This window comes from Etheostoma cragini, chromosome 20 (assembly GCF_013103735.1).
Source record: "Etheostoma cragini isolate CJK2018 chromosome 20, CSU_Ecrag_1.0, whole genome shotgun sequence".
Classification (NCBI taxonomy): Eukaryota; Metazoa; Chordata; class Actinopteri; order Perciformes; family Percidae; genus Etheostoma; species Etheostoma cragini.
Window position 1 is genome coordinate 5,340,414 of NC_048426.1, and position 19,508 is coordinate 5,359,921.

A 19,508-nucleotide genomic window follows, 5' to 3' on the forward strand; every position below is an offset into this window, starting at 1 on the left:
AAGGGTCAGCAGCAGTTCCTTTATTAGATTTGAAATTCCAATTCAATCACAGGTACTAACCTCGGTTAAAGATCATCCAAGTTCAAGGTAATCCAACTCCTTTTTGACACGTCTGAGTTTTAGATTTCACATCTACAAAAATTATTTTACAATTTTACAGTTTTTAGATCAATACACCTGGAGAAATCCTGTAACATTCCTTCTGCAGCGCCTGATGGATGTCTATACAAAAAAGTAGAGCAGCTCAGTTATGCACTGGCCAGCTCTGCTCAGGTAAAACCTTTTAAATGTGCAGTTTTTACATTTTGTAAATATATATTTATATTAACCATTTACAATCCTGATTATACAACAATCTAATTAGCAAAAATGCAGGCACTTATCTTCCAAAATTCCTTAGTGCCTATAAATAGGAAAAAAACGCCACCCATTTACATATATATAATATATATATAACTATATAATAGTACTTTAACATATGAGCAGTCTCAAGCCTCTGATCTACCACAATCCGCAATTGCAGCCATAATTACAACGCTCGTTGCATATCACAGTCTGGTCGTCTGGAAAAGACAAGATTTAGCAAAAATGTCTTTATGATTTTAACAGATGGACTGAACCACATAAATCTCTACGCAGACTACTTCTGCCAGAGATTTTAGGCAAGTCCTGGATCAGAAACAAGTCACTGCAATGTTGAAAAGAAACACAAAAAGAGGACTCAGAAGACAAGAAAATAAAAGTTGTTCAATGCAAGTCAAAGGAGGAAAACTGAAAGGCATGAGATGTTTCCTTGTAAACAGAGGTGATGATTAGACTCAACCCCACATGGATTCAACTGCACACAGTGAGTGTACACGGTCACTTGTGTTCAGAACTGGTGCGATGAAGAAGGCTTAACTCATACTACAAAGGGCTGCTTCTATGAAAATCAACAGCCGTGCTTTCTGTAATACTGTATGAATGACCCACGAATTGAAAACACTCATCCCTTTGATTATTTTCAACTTGGGGATCAAAATGCCAAAATAAGGTTGAGACAGATGTGTTAAGAGAGAGTGTTTCATATAACAGTAATTGCAAGTAAAACTGAATATTAAAAAACTTAATTTTGTTTTAGTAAACCCCCCAAAAAAGGGAATATTAAGCCTTTATAAATTCTCTGATCATTTTTATAAAAAAAAAAGAAGAAAAAAAAAGAGCAGCAATAAGTAGCAGAACTGCTCAAATATCTCAGTCTGCGTAGTGTACAATTGGGTTGGATGAATTAAGATGTCTATCCGGCACTGGTTACGGGACCGGTCACTGCTTTAACAGGTCTTTGAGCACAGCTCCACCACTGGCCTCAGCTGAGACGGGCACAGGTGTGAAGGTGGGCAGGTTGTCAGAGATGGGCTTCATGAGCAGGTGACCTCCTGAGCCGCCAGAGCTGGAACCGGCCAGCAGGGGCACCGCAGCAGAGCGGGGGGCCAGGAAAGGATTGGACTCGCCGGGCCGCTTGCTGAGGGCTCCGCCTCCTGTCAGGAGAGGGGTGTACAAATAACAGTACAAATAAGGTTTGATGTGTTTTAAACATGAGAAAGAACTATATCCATTTTCTTTTATTTCTGTATGCTCTTGTTGTTTCATGTAGCCAACCTTATTCATGCTTTTAATTTCATGCTTAGTTGCTTTTAGATTGTAGGATTCAGTTTGTAAATGTTGTTTCTGTTGCCTTGATTTTATTGTGCAAAAAAAATACTACCACCACTACTACCACCACTACTACCAACGCCTCCTGTCGTTATATGACTGATTAAGCCCATGAGAGGAAGAACCATCCTGGCGGCGGGTTTCCCAAAAGGGTTGTTTACCTGCAGCACCGCTGGAAGCAGCGCCGCTGGTTCTACCCTGAGGGGGGGCGTTTAGAGGCTTGAAGTCCTGGAATGGAAGCTTTGGTGCGGGCATCGAAGGGGTCGACTCAATCTCCAGGAACTTTACAAACATCTCGGAGAATGACTGCAACAAACAAAAAGGACAGGACAGTGTGACAGTGCTGCTGCTGAATTACTGAGGTATTTCCAGAGGACATTCTGCTTTCCATACCAAAACAAGGAGTCAAAAATTAAGAGTTAGCTTCAGAAGAGCATTGTGGTATGGATTCAGTGTCCTGTTCAAGAACATTATAGCAGAGTACATGATTGCCAGTTAAACAATGGAATGTTTTTTCTACCAGCTACACTGCTGCCATAACTGTGTATCTCTGCACAGGTGGGTATGAATACTGCAGTGGCTAGATTCAAATTCTGGGTTTGTGGGTCAGTGTGTATGTTGCTGAGACTTAATTTGAAGGGCACCCAGATAGCTCAGTTGGTAGAGCGGGTGCCCATATATAGAGGTTTACTCCTCGACGCAGCCGGCCCCGGTTCGAATCCGGCCTGCGGCCCTTTGCTGCATGTCGCTCCCCCTCTCTCTCCCCTTTCACATCTTCAGCTGTCCTATCCACTAAAGGCCTAAAATGCCCAAAAAAATAATCTTAAAAAACAAACAAGCACATAAACAGTAATATGTATCCTTTTTTTTTTTACTTCTTGAAGTGTTTAAGTGTTTAAGTTTAAGTGAACATATTTTAAAGGAAGTAAATATGTTGTAATGTGTAATTTGTATGCTCTTTCTATAAAAATGAAATGTTTCTCTGACAGAAAGTAGAAACACTTACATATACACTGATATTTTACAGCACTTGAATTTGAAATACTTAATTGTCTTCCCTTTGTTTACTTTCAGTGTTCTTGCTGTATAGGTGATGCTAAGTTTTAAAGTGAAGGTAGTGATACTTTTACATGTTTGGAGCATTTTCTTTTAATACATTTGATAGATGCAAAGTTTTTCAGAGCATGTGTGTGGCAATGCTGCCGTGTAACTTGCAATCCAAGTGAATTGCACACACTGCTTGTGACCATGTTGGCCACCGTGGAGTATTGTGCGACTGTGTTACACAGCAACAGAGAGCACGTATGCAAACCGGACATTGTAAATACTTCGCTTCTCAATTGCAGGCGTGTCAGGTTATGTCTGGATTATTGTTGTGCATTTCATTAGAATTTCCCTAATCATTTTTTGAAATTGATGGTGTGCATATTGTGCTTTCTTCTTCTCGTTTTACTCTGGGAAAGCTAGAGACCAGAGACCGTGTGACTGCTTTGCTTCTCTATAATTGCAGGGAAGTTATGCTGGTTCCATGTCTGTTGCCTTGTGATAACATGTTGAAATAAAGTCCTGGGAAGTTTGGTCCGTGCCCATTATACAACAAAAAGCAGAGTTAGAGCTGTGTTAGGGTATAGCATACTCTATAAAACATAAACAGTGTGCTCTATGTTAAAACATCTGAATGAGGCGTTCGTTACCGTGTTGAACCCTTGGCCACCGGTGGGCCTTGGGGGGGTGTTTGGGGCACTTTGTGCTCCTCTTCCTCCCAGCCAGTTCGACATCCATCCGGTAACACCGTGCCGTCCGTCCTCCTCTAACATCTGCAGATGGGAGGTAAGGAAGTGCAGACAAATACTATTGGATTCCTAGGAAGTCTCCAAATCATCACAGACACCTAACATTTTATGAAGTACAAGATGCGCAGGTCCAGTAAATGTTAAGGGTCTCATACAGTTCATTTAGGCTATTTTTATAGAGTAGTTTTACTTCTATTTTCAAAAGACGCAGTCAGATTATTTTAGTTCTAATTATCCTTGGTCTCCTTTCTGCCTGCCACCACTTTCTGGAAAATTATTTTGTGGATCCACTCACTGGTTAAGCTTATATACAGACTCTTTGCTGACAATCCACACTCCTAGAGAAAACGTATGGCTTTATTATTCACTGTCATTCATACTCTCTAATTATCTGCCCCAATTGGATTCGGTTTGAGAGACCCCATATATAGAGTGTACGGCTCCCAGCTTCGGTTAAAAAAAGGCAGCAGAGAGGGGATACTAGCCGATCCAATGAGCCTGAAAAGTCGTCTGGTTTTGTGGGACACTTGGCTGCCGTAAATACGACTTGAGTGGAAAATTGAAATAGCATAAACAGGGGCTGAGGGAGAGATGAAAAAAAGAAATGGAACAACCTCCAACACAGTAAAAAAGGGTCTTCTGAGGAGTTGTAATCGCATTTGCCCACTCACTCCGTTTTCCTGTAAGAGTATTGGGTAATATACTCTGGAATAGTTGGATGGAGTCCCTAAGGGCTCCTGCCAGACAATCTGGATTAGATAATGCTTTCGGTTTTAAGGACAGAGGATTTTCAGGGGCTGCCGGAGTTAAAAGTCACAGAAGAACAGTGAGTTTTGAGGCTTGACTGTTTATCTTTGCAGGACGTGTTCAACTAATTAAACAAAAGTCGGTTGTCTAAAGAGTGACCTGGGACAGGGACATTATGTACGTACTGGACTTGCCTCAGTAAAAGGTCAAAAGCCTTTGAAAGAATTTTGGAAGTTCTGTTTAGCAATTGTCTTGTTAACTGTTTATCTATCAATGTCGGCAAGCGTTTGCCTGCCAAAACTGTTCGTCATTTAAGTCAGTCTCAGGACACTTTTCATCTACAGCAGGTCTAGATCATACTCTTTAATTTACAGAGAAACAACATTTCCCCATTAGCAAGAATTTGGCAAGAGGGCAAGGAAAAACTCCCCATTTACAGGAAGAAACCTTGAGCAGAACCAGGCTCTTTATCTTCCTGTTTATATGTGTATGTGGGTTCAGTTTGTCTGGTGATTCCTACCTCTAGTATGTAGGTACGTTGTGTTTTATAGACACTAAGGGCCCAACCAAAGATAATAAACTAATAGCACATGTACTTGTTAAATACATACAAATTTATATAATTAAATTATTATACACGTAATGTATTAGTGTGGTGATGAGTCACTCATTTATTCCCAATAAGGCACAATGCCACAAATATTTCTCAATGACTGTTAATGCCATTATACTGTTATAGTTTTTTTGTATAAATAGCAGTTCCTGCCTAAAAACATGATTATGTGAATATCTGATTGATTAAGTAAATACTTTGAATATGAGTCAAGGAATCTCTCACCTTATCAACATCTTCTCTGCTCAGTCCCAGAACACTTCCCATGAGCCTCAGCACATCGGAACGCTTGGCTTTAGGTGTGTGGAAGTATCCCAAGAACAGGTTACGCATCAGGACTCTGGAAACAGAACAAGATCAGTAATAAGGCTCTATGCAGCTGCCTGCATTACAAATACACGTGTTCATTTCAGTTGTTGTTTACATGTGTTTCTCCAGGGAGACTGAGAAACACAAGCTTTATTTAGGGCAATTCAAGCGCTGTACAAAGTGTGAGAATACATAGGTTTCCCAACATTGTGGCTGTCCTGTGAAAATCAGCCATGTCCAACTTTTCACGAGTTAAAAAAGCCCTATTTAAAATATTGTGACAATGTATTTTTGCAGTAATTTAATGGCTTTTTTAATGGTTTACGTAGCTAAAGAAACACTTATTTTGTTTAAAAAATGAAATATCTCCAAACTTGGAGATACAAGACCTTCTTAGCTGCAGTTCCAGGCGGGACCCAGGTGCATAATGAGTAATGGGTCAGGGCGGCCCGCCCACTGTACTCAATGCCCAGTCCAGCCAAGTTTGATCAAAATACGTTATGAAAAATATTCAAATGTATGTAAAATCTTTTTATACTGCAGTGTGACTTTCTACAATCCCTTGAAACTATGGAAGAGTAATAATGAAAATCATACGTATTCTTAATCATAATCTCATTTAGACAACTAAAAATGAAAATGTAAGATTTAACCCAGATAGGACTTAACTCACTTGTCTATCTTCCCCTCCGTGTTGTTTAGGAGGTTCATCAGTTTCCTCTGCGCCTCCTCCAACATCTCCTGTCTCACTTCCACTGAGAGAGAGAGAGAGACACACACACACACACACACAATGTTTTTTAATCTTCTAAAATGATGTCCCTGTTACTCATAACGTTTAAGTCAGAACACTAAGTGGCCAATCTCACGAAAAAGAAATACTCCACAATCTTTGATTGACTCAGAAAGTAGTTTAACAACTCACTGCTCTTCTGAAGGTATTTCAGAAGCATCAAAGAATTTTGTAACCATCTGGATGGTTATATAATACATATACTACAGAATATCTTCGAACCGTTTCATGTTGCGAATATACTGCCTAACCAAGTACTTGGAACTGGCCTTGCTCCTTTTGTACAACACAAGCAAAATATTAACTATTTTTTGGATGAAAATATAAATGTTAGAAAGTCAATATATACCAGCATAATTGATGACAATACTATGCTAAAATCTTTTACATTGGGCAGCGGACCGAACTTTTTTTCCCCTCCAGATGGTTAAAAGAATCTGGAAATACTGCTGTAAGAGAATAAAGCTTTAAGACTTGTTAAGTGAGCTTCTGAGTTGCAAGGTCATCGGCTATTTATTCATCAAAATATTGGATTCTTTGCTTTTAATGTTTGAGAGGCACAAACCGGGGAAAGGTTGCACATAGCAACGTTATCCTCTCATTAGTAAGACAGTGTATCAGAACATTTGCACGGCTACCCAACTATTAATAGATCCAATGTAAATGTTCCATAGGTGACTGATTTGTTAAGCAAATATATGGCTTCATATCGTGTCTGAACAAATGCAATGTCTGGACAGGCAGAGAGGGGTGAAAAAAAGAAACAGTCTAAGAATTTGCTGTGATGTAATGACCAAGCCTGAGAGTGATAAGAGTGAAATCTGCTGAGGGTGACACAAACAATAATACATGGGAACATAACCCAGGAGGCAACTACAGTTTCACATGCATTGTAACTATAATAAGGACACGGGCACACTAAAATTAAAACATAAGCCTGGGAGAGAGAAAAAGAAGTCAATGTTCTCAGACTGCCTGGGCCAGAGAAAGGCAGCGCAGGATGGCAGATGCAACACATTTGAAAATAAAGTGGTACAGTGGTCTTTAAACCAAGCCGACATTATTGCAACCTTGTGAAGATACTTTAATTTTGCTGTAAAAATAGAAGGCAGACGTTTATGAGAAGTTTTGTCAGATACTTCCACCATTCCTACAGCAGACGTGCAGGAGTTGGCAGGTAAAGTAAAAAAAAAAGAAAATAAAAAGCTCAGCTGCTGCTCACCTTGTTTTTTCAGCTCTTCAATCTGCTCCTCGTTTAGATCAAGCTGATCGGTAAGGCGCGACGCTGACTCCAGAGCAGCGTTGGCTTCATCGAGGTTAATCTGACAGAGGGAGAGGGAGAACACCGTCAGTTATAGACTGTCAGTGTGATTCCGGAAGTCAAAATCCCTCGATTTTCTCCATAAGGATTTAGATTGTTAGGCGTGTCTAAAACATCTGAGGCAGACTGAGCACAAGCTACGAGGTTGTGAAATGAAAGTTACTGTTCCTTTATAAGCTTTGTGTCTGTATGAAATCAAACTTGTATTCAGAAAAAAATGTTTTATTTGCAATCATATGGAGAAAAACTACACTACCAACAATCCTATGCGCAACAGTAACGTCTCTGATTGGTCCAACTTTCTGTGACCATGGAAACATTTACAGTGCTCGCACAAGCGGCTAGATCGAGCTTGTACCATTCAAGTCTATGATAGTTTGTACCTTTTTCAAAATGTTTCTTTTTGTGCACAGAATCAAGTGTTTTACATTCAGGATTCATCTTGTAGCTGTCTGGCTTGAAACTCTTTATATAAGCCCTAATATAATATAAATAAAAGGGAATGACTTCTCTGATCTGTTATTGATTGCTGGTTTACCTGAAGGGCGGATGCTTGATCTTCCAGCCTCTGAGCTTTTCTTTTCCACTCATCCTTCTCTTTCTTGTGCCTATCAAGCTCTGCCGAGTACATGGCTTTCTCTTCTAATGGGGGAAGAGACAATTATTACAGGTTATATGGAATTTCATTGCAAGATTGCAGGCACAAACAGCCCTCATCATCACTGTAAAACCAAAACACTAGACACTATTAGACGGCCAGAGTCGTCATGTTGAAGCCGCTGACTTGCCTTGTTGAAACTGCTCTAGCACCATCTGCAGGTTGGAGAGTGACACTGCATACTGGTTGACCTGCTCCTGGGAGGTTCTGAGATGGATGAGGGCTTCGTCCCTCTGCTTCACCACTCCACTCAGCTGCTCCTGCAGAGACTCCACCTGCATGCTGGCCTGTTGGCTGGAGCCAGAGGACCAAAGAGCAGAAAAAATCACTTTACTATTTATATTACCTTAATTTGATCAGGTTAACCAAGGATCTCATACAATATCTCATATTTCTTTAGGAAATCCAGTACTTAATATCAGAGACACAACATAATTCAGGACACATCTGTATCAACAGTCTCTATATAGGGGCAAAAGGCTGCATAGTATCTGTCTAACATTAGAATTACATTTTGTGATACGCCGTAGAGGGAATATTTTTTGTCACATACAGCAAGCACCTCTTCACTATCTGCTAGCTGCCTGTCCCCAGAACACACTGTAAAAAGACATCTCCTCACTATCGGCTCGCTGCCTGTCCCCAGAACACACTGTAAAATACATGGTCTCTGTAGACAGCCCAGGCTCCACAAAAGCCAACAAAAACAAACAGCATTCCAGCCTATAACATACAAAAAGGAGTTGGTTGAGTCATGAACGCGCATTGCTGAAGTAGCCTACGTGCTAACGCTGCTGCGGTGATGGCTCATCCAACTCCCTCTTGTAGTTACTTAGATTTAAGACAAGTGTACCGTACAAACAAAACGTGCAAGGATAGCCTAGTGCAGCTTAAATGCATCTTGTACGATTATTAGTTGTAGGGGCATTTACATCACTTATTTCTTTGCCACAGAGCCAACATGATACTTATTATTGTACAATACCTACACCGAGTTGAAGGGTGGTGGTCGTCTCACTCCCCCTATAGCGCCTGTGAGCAAAAAAACCACCCTTGCAACTTTTGGGCCGGACTCAGCATCAGGAATTACCGTGTGGTATCAGATCTCGCGATGTAAAAAATTACATCTTGGTACTGCACACATAAGCCCATTCAGGAACCGGCTAACAAGGTAGCGATGGAGTTTTTCAAACTATCGTCGTGGCCGGGCCCGGAAAAAAAGAAGCAGAACTAGGAAAGCAATTTTTGGGGGAACAGATAAACAGGAAACAACAGACTGACTGAGCGAGGATTCAGACACAAGCAAACAGGAGCTGCCAAAAAACTATTGCCAAGCTGTAGGGAGGGGGTGGGGGAGAAATCCACTCTTGAGAAATCGGTCAGCAAAAATGAAGCAAACAGCGAAGAAATGGCCAAAACTCCATAGCGCCCATTTAATAAACATTTGTTTATTTTTATGCTAACCTGGCATTCTCCACAGCACTCGAGGACGTGGCCAGTTTCTCGTCCAGCAGTGCCACCCTCCTGCGTAGTTCCGTCTCCCTGTCCTCTGCACCGAGGGCTTCTCTCGTGTACGAGTCCTCAATCTCCAAGAGGTGATTACGCAGCCTTTCCAGCTCCAAGTTAAGACGCTGTTCTTTGTCCCTCACATGTTGAAGCTGTGAAGGAAACCGAAACATCCTTACATTTGTAGAGCAAGATAATACCACAGTAACGTTGATTCCTGAACAGTAACTGTTTCTACATACTTATACCTATTGTATGAAGTTGAATTTGTTTTGCAGATAAAACCCAGCAGTGAGCAAACAGAGAATCATGCCATCACAGTTCAAATGAAAGGCTAGTGAGTGAGTGAGTGAGTGAGTATCATCTATCCTCCTACCTCAGATTGTATTGCAGTGGTCTCCATTTGTTTTTGTTTGAGTGCCATCATCACCTGATCCCTCTCCTGCTGGAACGCCACGGCCTTCTCCTGCATGGACTTCAGTTCATTCAGGAGTTGATTCAGCTCACCAGACTTACCCTGCATTACATCATGAACAGAGTACATCACAAATGGAACTGTTTGCATAATCAAAGACAAAAGAAAAGCACAGTTTCAAGTCTAAATCAACTTTTCTGGATAAATGTGTTCATCAGAAGAGGTTTTAACTGACAACAAAACAAATGTTGGCATCTTGCATTAAGCTATACAAGACAGATTATATACAAAAAAAATTCAATTTTATTAGATAAAAAAGCTTAGCTCACTACCTAAAGTATTGAAATGTGTTCCTAATACAGTTATAACAATACAATAAAATTAAAGAGACACAAACGTAATCATTCTGAAGTCTTAGTTACCCACTGACCTGCTCTTTGTCCTTTAGCATCCTCTCCACAGTTGCAGACTTCTCACTCACTGCACTCAGTTCAAACTCCTTTTCTCTCAGCAGAAGTGAAACCTGCATGTTGGTTTCCTGCAGCGCTCTGAACTCAGACTCTTTCTCTCGAGAGCGCGTAGCTACCAGCTCATTCTCTTCCTTCAGCTTCCTCACGTCCATTTCTAGAATAAGAGCCCGCTCTTTCAAATTGGTCACCGCCTGCTTCAGCACCTCGTTGTCGTTCTCACGGTTGCGTAGTGCCTCGCTGACGTGACTCAGCTGGTCGCTTTTGGTTTTGATTAGCAGGTCTTTCTCCCTAACAGACCTCTGCATGGCTTCCAGCCGCTCTTTGACCAGCCGAACATCCTCGGCCTGACTTCTCTGCTCGCTCTCTGTGGCACACGCCGAGTTCGAGAGCCGCTGGTTGTTTTCCTTAAGAGTCCTTATCATGTTCTCCCTCTCAGCCAACTGAATCCGCAATCGGAGAATTTCTTCTTGTGGTTTGTCACTGTTTGCTGTTGGAGACGCCTGGTTGCTTGGTGCATCAGCCGTGAGCCAAGGGCCACTAGATTGAGCAGCTACGACGTCAGGAGTCTGTCCTGACACAACAGTGACACTGTCCAGTTTGCCGAGCAAGACGTCCTTGGTGGTGCTGAGCTGGGTGATGGTCTGCTGGACCTGAGCCAGTTCCTGACTCAGACTCCCCAGCCTCCTTTCCTTCTGCTCGTAGCTCTGGATCAGTCCAGCGTAGTCCACCGACAGCTTGGAGCTGCAGTCGCTGTCGGCCGAGACTTGACCCTGCAGTTTGATCAGCTCCTCCTGCAGCTGAGCCGACTCGTGCTGCATGTTCTTGACTGTGGTAATCACCTGCTGCTTCCACTCCTCCATCTTCTTCACCTGCTGCTTCAATGTGTCCCTCTCCTGTAGCAGCTCCTCAAACTGGTTGCTGCTGACACCTCCGGAGCCGGAGCTTGAATCCCCCACTGAAGACTGCAGGACAGTCACCAGGGTTTGGCACTTCTGGGTCAACGCGTCAATCTCAATGTCCTTCTCCCTGATGATGCGGGACAGGTTCTGGATGGTCTCCTTGAACATCTCTTGGCTTCCTGAGGGATCGCTAATGTTGGAGAGGCGTTGGTTCTCCTGCTGAAGCTTCAACAGCGCCGCCTCCTTCCCTGCCATGATGTCCATGAGACGGTGATAGTCCGAGCGAAGCTGGCTGTTCTCTCTGGTCTTCTCGTTGAGCACGGCAAGCACTTGCTCTCTCTCCACGGCGTACGCCTGCAGCTGCTGCTGGAGGAACATGATGTCCTGGCTGTGTCCACCCCCTCCAACCATGGACACTCTGGCGTGGAGTGCCTGGATCTCCAGATCCTTCTGCAGGACCATCTGGGAAAGTTTGCCCACTTCGTCGCGAGACACCGCCAGCTGATCCAGCTGTCTGGTCAGCGAGAGGTTCTTCTCGTTCAGCTGGCTGATCTCAGTCTCTTTCTCCTTGATGCCTCTCACCAGCTTTTCTATTTCGCCCTTAGACAGGTCGTGTTTCTCGTTGCCGTTCTCCTGATTCAGAGTATGGGTCTTCTCCTCCTGCAGGATGACCTCTCCCTGCACAAGGGGGAAGTCAGCACGAACGCCACTGTCACTAAGCTGATCTACTGTGTGCTGCAAGCAAGCTATCTCCTCGTCTCTGGCATGGATGAGTCTGTCGTAGTTAAGTGTAACCTGCTGATGGCGAGCGTGAGCCTGGTCCAGCTCAGTCTGCTGAGCCTGTAGGGACTGCTGCGACACAAGAAGAGAGGCCTGGAGCTCCTCCGTGGTTCTCCTCAGAGTCTGGACCTCCTCTTCTAGTCCATTCCTGGAGGACTTGAGCTGTGTGATCTCTGTCTCTAGCTCTGTGATAATCTCTAAGGTCCGGGGCTCAGTCAGAGGTTGAGGCCTGCTCTGCTGATCCCTGAGTCGGTCAATCTCTTCTTTCAAATGACTGTTCTCCTCCTTCATACCCCCCAACTGTCTGTCCTTCTCCTCCAGGAACAGTTTGAAAGCATCCGCTTCCTTTGTCAAGACAAAAATACGGTTCTCCATCTCCTGCTGCAAATCGGAAGCATTTTGTTTCAATGTGTCCAGGAAGACATCCTTCTCCTGCAGAAGATCGGTCAGTTGCTTCTGCCCTGAAACTGTGATGGAAAGCATCTCGTTGGTGTCTCTGTGGTCGGACGCCACTTGCTCCATGTCTCTCTTAAGCTGAGCTATCTCCATGTCTTTCTCCTGGTTGAGTTTGATGGCTCGCTCATGCTCCTTCTGTAAAGCAGAGGCATCCATGGAGCGGGCTCGAGTCAACTCCTCAATGGTCTGCTGGTACTGTCTTGCCTGCTCCATTAGCGTCCTTTCAGTCTGACCCAATTCCTCCTCTAGCTGACTTTTCTCCAGCTTTAGAGCTTCAATACGAGTGTCCTTCTCCCGCACTGTCCTGTTCAGAGTTGCCTGGCTCTCCTTCATCTGCTTGGTTACTTCCTCAGCTCTACCTAGAGCCTGCTCCTTCTCTGCCTTCAACCTCCTTATCTCCATCTTCAACTCATAGTCCTCAGACATCGCCTTCTCCAAAGAGTTCCTCATCTCGTCCAATTCTATCCTAAGGTCTAACAACTCCCTCTCCTTCCCTGCTAGGTTTTCTTTAGTTCCCTGTGCCTCCGTTCCTCTATCCTCTGACTGATCCAGATCTGCTTTGGCAACAGAAGATTGCTCCTCTCGCCCCTGAACAGTCTTCCTCTGCTCTGTGATTTTTCGTTGTGCTCCCCTGCTCTGCTCTTCTGCATGTCCCAGTTTCTCTTTCAGCTCTTCCACTGTCCGTTCCAACTCTTGTTTGACCATGTGCAGGTCGTTGAGGGTAAAAGCACTCTGGCTAGTTTTCTCTTTTTGGGTCTCCAGCTCTTGCTCCAGTGCCCTCTTCTGGTCTTTGGTTGTGTTCAGCTGTGCAGACAGTTCCGTCAATTCTGCCTCGGCCTCCTTCAGCTGTCCAGAGAGCTGCTCCTTCACCGAGATCATGTGCTAGAGACAGGAAAAGTAGAAACAAAACCCAAAAGGTAAAAATCTGTACATTTTTCAATTTTCCTCATGGTGTTTTGTTATGAAGAGTTTCTATAAGTTTTACGTTTTTAAATGTTATACTTCTTCATGTTTTGGCTTGGGTTTGTTTTGCTTAGTTTTGATATTTTTTGCTCAACATTGTGCCTTTAAAGTCAGTAGGCTAAATAAGTAAGTAGTATATTAGGCGTGTATCATTTTATAGTTTAATATTACCACAATGTGACAGATGTCAGTGGTTTGAAAAAAACAAACAATTGTAGTCTTATGTACATAAAACTTTGGTAGCCTTTGGACCTGCATGTGAACATAAGAAAAATAACATAACAGTAATGTGCATGTAAATGTACTGTACAAATGCAGGTGTACAGTACATATATGTGTTTTGGGTATTTTACTTTTGTCCATTGTAACTAATTCATCTGACCTGGTATTACTTGAATCACTGTATTGCCGTAAGTCTGCTGATTGTAAAGCTCTTTGTAATTACAGGGTTTTATAAGTGTTATATTAAAAAAAAACTAGGATTGTTAGTAACTAATCGAGGACCACCATGGTCAGTCAGACCTGTGTTGCTTCCTGGTTTTGCCGGTCTAGTTCCTCCAGCTCAGACATCAGAGTGTCCCGTTCCTCCTCTGTGTTTCTCAGGGCCTTTGCCTTTCTCTCCAGCTCGGCCTTCAGATCCTCCAGGGACTCGGGGTCACCAGATACCGTTTCATTATTCCTAACTATTTGGTTCTCTGCCATTTCTAGTCTATCTTGCAGATTAAGCTGTGAAAAGACAAAAAGCGTTACACTTCAGGATTGTTTTATACAGTATATAATCCAATAGACCAATAGCCTTCTTATAACCATTATATCAGGAACCAGTGACTCAAAATCTGCTACTCTATATATATCACAAGGGACTCATTTACTCTAAAAAAGTGCATACAGACACATGCAATAATTGTATCAATTAAGCTAATACAGATATGTTGAAGACTGTGGGGGGGAAAAAGTCAGACTGCATCAGATATACAAACCTTTTCTTGTTCTAGACTTTCCTTTTCTTCTCTCAACGTCGCAATAGTGGTGTTAAGTTCTAAGATGTCTGCATGCTCAACCTCTTCCTTTGGTTCTTCCTAATTTTACCAAAAGAGTTAGAGAATACATTAAACGAGGGGATTTAATCATAAAAATCTACCACTAAATACATCATAAATATTCAACATGATTCATTATTTATATTTACACTTACCTCAGCCAGGCTTTTCAGTCGCTCTATTTCATTTTCTGCAGCTGGAAAGCAGAAATTGAAATCAATATGCAGGTTAATCATAAGGGGAAAACCTAATATGGCTTATATCCATGACAAAATTCTGCCTCTATGCACTATTGATTTGAGGTTGCTACAATAAAAAATAAATAAAAAAAGAATAAGAGTATCGCATTAAAATAAGGAAGCACAATCAGCTTTAGCAAAGTGAGTTTCTGACAACAATGAATAGCTTTAATTAAGCTGTCCAATGTTAAGTATTCAGTGGCTGTTTTCAGCATGAATCAAAATAAGTTAAATAACTGTAAACCTGCAAGATTTGTTCTCAACATTTGGATCTCGTGCTCTAGCTGGGCTTTTTGCAGAGACTTCCCCTCCTGCTCCTGTACTCGAGTCTGAAGTTCGGTGACTGAGGCCTGCAGACGTGTGTAGTTCTGCAGCAGCCCCGTGTTTTCTTCCTGGGCCTCATCTCTCTCCTGCTGCAGGGACGCCTTTTTCAACTGTGCCTCCTCCAGACTGGCAGACAGCTCAGCCAGCTGCTTCTCCCGCTGATCTGCTGCTTCCTGCAGGGACCTCATGGTTTTCTGGAATTCCGACAGCTTGGAGGCATCGGATGGGGAAGAGGATGGACTACCACCTGGACAGAAGGAGGACGGGGTTCGTTTTGTGTGTTGTGCACCTCAACATTTTGGGGGTTTTAAGGCCATGATTTCCTCAGTAAAATCTCTGAGTTCATAGCTCTTTCCCAAGTTACCATAACAAATGCAAAAGTTAGGCTTACCACTCTGAATCTGTTCCTCCAGCTCTTCTATCCTTTCCTCGTACTCTGCTAAGTCCTCTCTATGTCGGCGTGTGATGTCGGCCATCTTCTGTCGCTGGGCGTCCTGCAGAGCTGCCAGTTCATGCTGGTGTTCATCCACCTCACGGCTCATCTCCTCTCGCAGCTCCTGTTCCAAAGCAGCAATAACATCAAGGTTAGAGTCCCAGTGTCAATGACGTCTGTAGAAATTGTTATCTTAAATAATTTAAACCGGCATCAATTGAAGCTTTCAAACATGGGGACATCCTAAACAAACTGTAAACACAACACTGACTGGTAAAAAGCTCTACAGAGCGATGAGGAACTTCTAGGGGTGGAAATCACTGGGCACCTCACGATTTGATTCCATTTCGGAGACCAACAATTCCATTTTAAAACGATTATCGATACATCTCGATTGAAAACAATTCTTTTTATGTACATTTCCATGCGTGATTTTTCACATTTATGTATAATCTGTTTGTTAGATTTCAACATATGCAGTATTTGTCACATACAAGTTGTAATGAAATATTTTGTCTCCTGAGGTTTTTATTTTGTAGTCATCCCATGCTCCCAGTGATCTTCCATGTCAGAGGCTCAGTTTAAAGGTGGAGAACATGAAACATGAGGTGGTCAGATGTAATGTGGAAGTAGATCATCAGCCTTCATGTGTTTTGCCTAATTATTAAATGTATGTCTTATTAGATCATGTGTATATATATGTACTTATTTTTTCCCTTTAGATCATTTGTGTTTTTTTTCCTCCACTCTTGCCTAAACTCTAAGTTGTTGTCCATTATCCTGTCCTCTTTCAGTCACTCTGTTTTCTGATTTGTACATGTCTGGAGACAGTAACTTCAAAATAAAAATCAGTGCAGTTCAAAAAAATATATAGTATTACTTATATTATAAAAATTATTATTGCTCAATATGCTCAACGCTGATAATTAATTTATAACTAGAGACTTACGATGCATCCAATAATCGATTATTTTTCCCAGCCCTTTAGTAGGGTAATATGAGCACCCCTTTTACATACACGTTGTCATATAAACCATTGCATATATATAAAAAAAAAAAAACATAGCTGCCTAAGGTTGAAGATTCTTCCATAAAATATTATTTAAATTTGCAACAAAGAAAAATTCACCTTAATAGTTCTTTGAAGTGTGAGAATCTCTCCCTGGTCGCCGTTACCAGCTCCTGCTGCCGTTGATGCCTGTGATAAAATAAAAAATAATAAGATCTCATTCAAAACACAAACAGAATGAAGTTTTATTTAGTTTAAGTTGGTTTATTTTATACTAATTGGTGTTTCTCAGCATTTGTGTTTACAACATGTTTGGTGTGCCACAAAGATGTTTACCAAATCAGAACAATTCAGATGAACTAAAATAAATGTAAAACGGATTCTTGTAATTGTCTAAGCCTTTTAGCATCTGGCACATTGTTCCATGTTCCATGTTATCTTTTGTATAATATCAAAGTGTTTTTGTCTTATTTTAATGTACCTTGTACAATCTTTTTCTATTTTAGTCGGTGTGCTTTTCTTTTTACTTGACTCAAAGAGCCTGCACAAGAATTGTTAGGTGTTTGCACAAATGGCAAATAAAAATCTGGAATCTATGTAGCAACCATAATGCATTTGGTAATAAAAACTGTACAAATAAAGACATTTAGTTAAAAGTCTAAAGATATAAGTTTCATTGTTTTCTTAACAAGAGTTAGATGAAAAGATTGATGCGACTCTCATATCTGTATGGTAAATATGAAGCTACAAACAGGAGACAGTTAGCTAAGCTTTGCATGACAGCTAGAAACGGGGGGGGGGGGGGGTTGAGCAGCCAGCGTATCTCCTTACCTTTAAAGCTTAGTTATTATACATGTAGATCCAGGGACGATGTGTTTACACATTGGTTTTTATAAACAAGATAGGGTGGGGCGTCCCCCATACCAATGGTAGAGAAAACACTGGTTAGAAGTGAGAAGGTGTATTACCATTTCTTTAACTAAATGATAAAACCCAGGTGTAACTCCCTGTACCAGACCCATCTCTCCTGCTCCGTCATTACCTGAGACATTCGCCTCCAGTGCACCACCTCTGCCTCCAGACGCACCACTTCTGTTGACAGCCTGTTGATCTCCTGCTGCGACCAGATGACGTCACTGAGGTCCATTTCATCGCCGTGGAAGCCCTGGTGGGCCCCTAAGGGCCGCGAAAGGTAAGACGAGGCGGACGAGGAGGTAGTGGTTGAGGAAGAAGTGGTGATAGGTAGCATGGCGGGGCCCGTGGAAGCAGACTGAGCCGACTGCTGCAGCGTCCGGACTTCTTCCTGGAGGACTGTCTGCCGAGCTTTCAGATGACTGATCTCCACCTGGGAGGAAGCACACCAGTGTTAGGGCCGTTTCATACATAGCATCTAGGAGCTAACATGAGCTTTAAAGCCACATTCTGTCTTGACAAGACTTAGGTTTTGTTGTGTGAGACAAAGTGCACAGAGATTAAGAGTGAGTGAGAGAGAGAGAGAGAGAGGAAGAGGAAGAGAGACCTAGAGAGAGTGCAATCCTATTGGCTGTTCTGCACTTGCAGACAGAAGGGGGAGAGAAGCAGGACGAGGTCTCAATCTAATTGAAATTCTGGCATTTATTTTTGCTTTCCACCTACAGCAGCTTTAAAGACTTTTCCATTGAGGAAGGTTTTACGTGTGGATTAAAAGACTATTTTTAAATGTGCTTCTAACTACCTTCAGAGATGGTTTTGGAAATTAGATTACAAATTAAATCATTTAACCATATAGAAACTCTATTTGCCATACGTATGCATGACAAAACTTTTTCAACTGACAGAATTATTTTATTTTTGGCAGCTTCAAAAGTCCACATGTACATATTAGTAGAGCAAACTACTCTACTAAATGGTTAAAACTTGCTTTCTGCCATCTTCAGGGCAACAGGACTTTTTGTATTTGAATGCCCCTCAATAAATAACACAATTTAAAGATACAATGTATCATGCGTCCTAAATAGAGCTCAAAGAGAGCGGGTTCAGGAAGTAACAATAAAATGCAATTTCTCCATTGACAATTGGAGAATAAGCCATTAAATCGTAACGATTGATGGTAGACTGCAAACCGCCTACCACGTGATTAAGCGATTGTATATGCTCATATAGATGCCAAAGGTTCATGGGGAACTAACCTTGTTTTGAGATAAATGTCTGTTATTCGCGGTGTCTTGGATAAGTACTTAATTACCCACAATCCTGAACAATCCAACAGTGAGGCCTCTGATTGGTGGAACTCATGCTGGTTAGAAGGGGGAGCTGTCAGTATCCAATCTGTGCACATGCTCAAGATAATCCTGTTTCAGGAGGATTTACGACGCTGCACGAATCACGATCTGTTCTCACGCTTTTTGGCGAATTTTTTCTGTTCGTTTTTCACTCTAAATGATATGTTGTATGTTTATGAGTCACGTGGGAGCTGGTTGGCCTAAGGCATGATGTAAAACTCTTTATATACGGATTTTTCCAGATGTCAATGAATGGGACATTTACTTTCGGAACCCAAGGTCTCTCGGAGGAAGAGCGGGACTGTTGAGCTCTGTTGAGTTGAACTAGACATGTTATTTAGTTATGTAAATATGGGGTAAGACACAGCTTTGACCTTTCTCTCTTAAAAGGATATATTTGAACAGACATCATCAAAATGCTTGCATTATCAATACAAAAGTACATACATCCTTCTGTTGCAGAAGGCTTCTGTACTCCGCAGACTGTCCTTTGATCTGGATCTCCGATGCTTCCAGCTTCTCCTCGAGTTCTGCATAGAGCTTTCTTAATCTGTCATACTGCAACAAAGACGGAGAAGGGAGGAGGTCAGTAACAGAATAATTATGGAGGGAATTATAATTTTCCTTATCTTTTATACGGTGTACGTTTTAGGCACGTATGAAAAAATGCTGTAAACTTAGAATGCCTTCAAAAAGAAAGTGTTAATAGTTATTTTCATCAATTAACAAAATGCCGTGAATGAACAGAAGAGGAATCTAAATCAAATCAATATTTGGTGTGACCACC

The 19,508-nt window shown here is 42.0% G+C and overlaps 1 protein-coding gene and 1 long non-coding RNA gene across 2 annotated transcripts in view; one reads left to right on the top strand and one right to left on the bottom strand.

The window, feature by feature from the left end:
• Nucleotides 1-19,508, bottom strand: part of trip11 (thyroid hormone receptor interactor 11) — a 25,327-nt gene continuing 5,819 nt past the window's right edge. The window contains exons 3-21 of the mRNA XM_034857554.1: nucleotides 19,169-19,279; nucleotides 17,503-17,805; nucleotides 16,581-16,649; nucleotides 15,410-15,575; nucleotides 14,939-15,265; nucleotides 14,611-14,651; nucleotides 14,396-14,494; nucleotides 13,938-14,141; nucleotides 10,278-13,334; nucleotides 9,809-9,949; nucleotides 9,391-9,584; nucleotides 8,057-8,220; nucleotides 7,807-7,910; nucleotides 7,170-7,269; nucleotides 5,828-5,909; nucleotides 5,071-5,185; nucleotides 3,387-3,509; nucleotides 1,854-1,998; nucleotides 1-1,517 (exon numbers count right to left, since the gene is read on the bottom strand). Coding sequence (XP_034713445.1) covers nucleotides 1,303-1,517; nucleotides 1,854-1,998; nucleotides 3,387-3,509; nucleotides 5,071-5,185; nucleotides 5,828-5,909; nucleotides 7,170-7,269; nucleotides 7,807-7,910; nucleotides 8,057-8,220; nucleotides 9,391-9,584; nucleotides 9,809-9,949; nucleotides 10,278-13,334; nucleotides 13,938-14,141; nucleotides 14,396-14,494; nucleotides 14,611-14,651; nucleotides 14,939-15,265; nucleotides 15,410-15,575; nucleotides 16,581-16,649; nucleotides 17,503-17,805; nucleotides 19,169-19,279 — 5,760 coding nt within the window. The 3' untranslated portion in view covers nucleotides 1-1,302. The remainder of the gene's footprint in view (nucleotides 1,518-1,853; nucleotides 1,999-3,386; nucleotides 3,510-5,070; nucleotides 5,186-5,827; nucleotides 5,910-7,169; nucleotides 7,270-7,806; nucleotides 7,911-8,056; nucleotides 8,221-9,390; nucleotides 9,585-9,808; nucleotides 9,950-10,277; nucleotides 13,335-13,937; nucleotides 14,142-14,395; nucleotides 14,495-14,610; nucleotides 14,652-14,938; nucleotides 15,266-15,409; nucleotides 15,576-16,580; nucleotides 16,650-17,502; nucleotides 17,806-19,168; nucleotides 19,280-19,508) is intronic.
• Nucleotides 17,977-19,508, top strand: part of LOC117935451 — a 23,384-nt gene continuing 21,852 nt past the window's right edge. The window contains exon 1 of the long non-coding RNA XR_004654765.1: nucleotides 17,977-17,988. This is a non-coding gene — a long non-coding RNA (uncharacterized LOC117935451). The remainder of the gene's footprint in view (nucleotides 17,989-19,508) is intronic.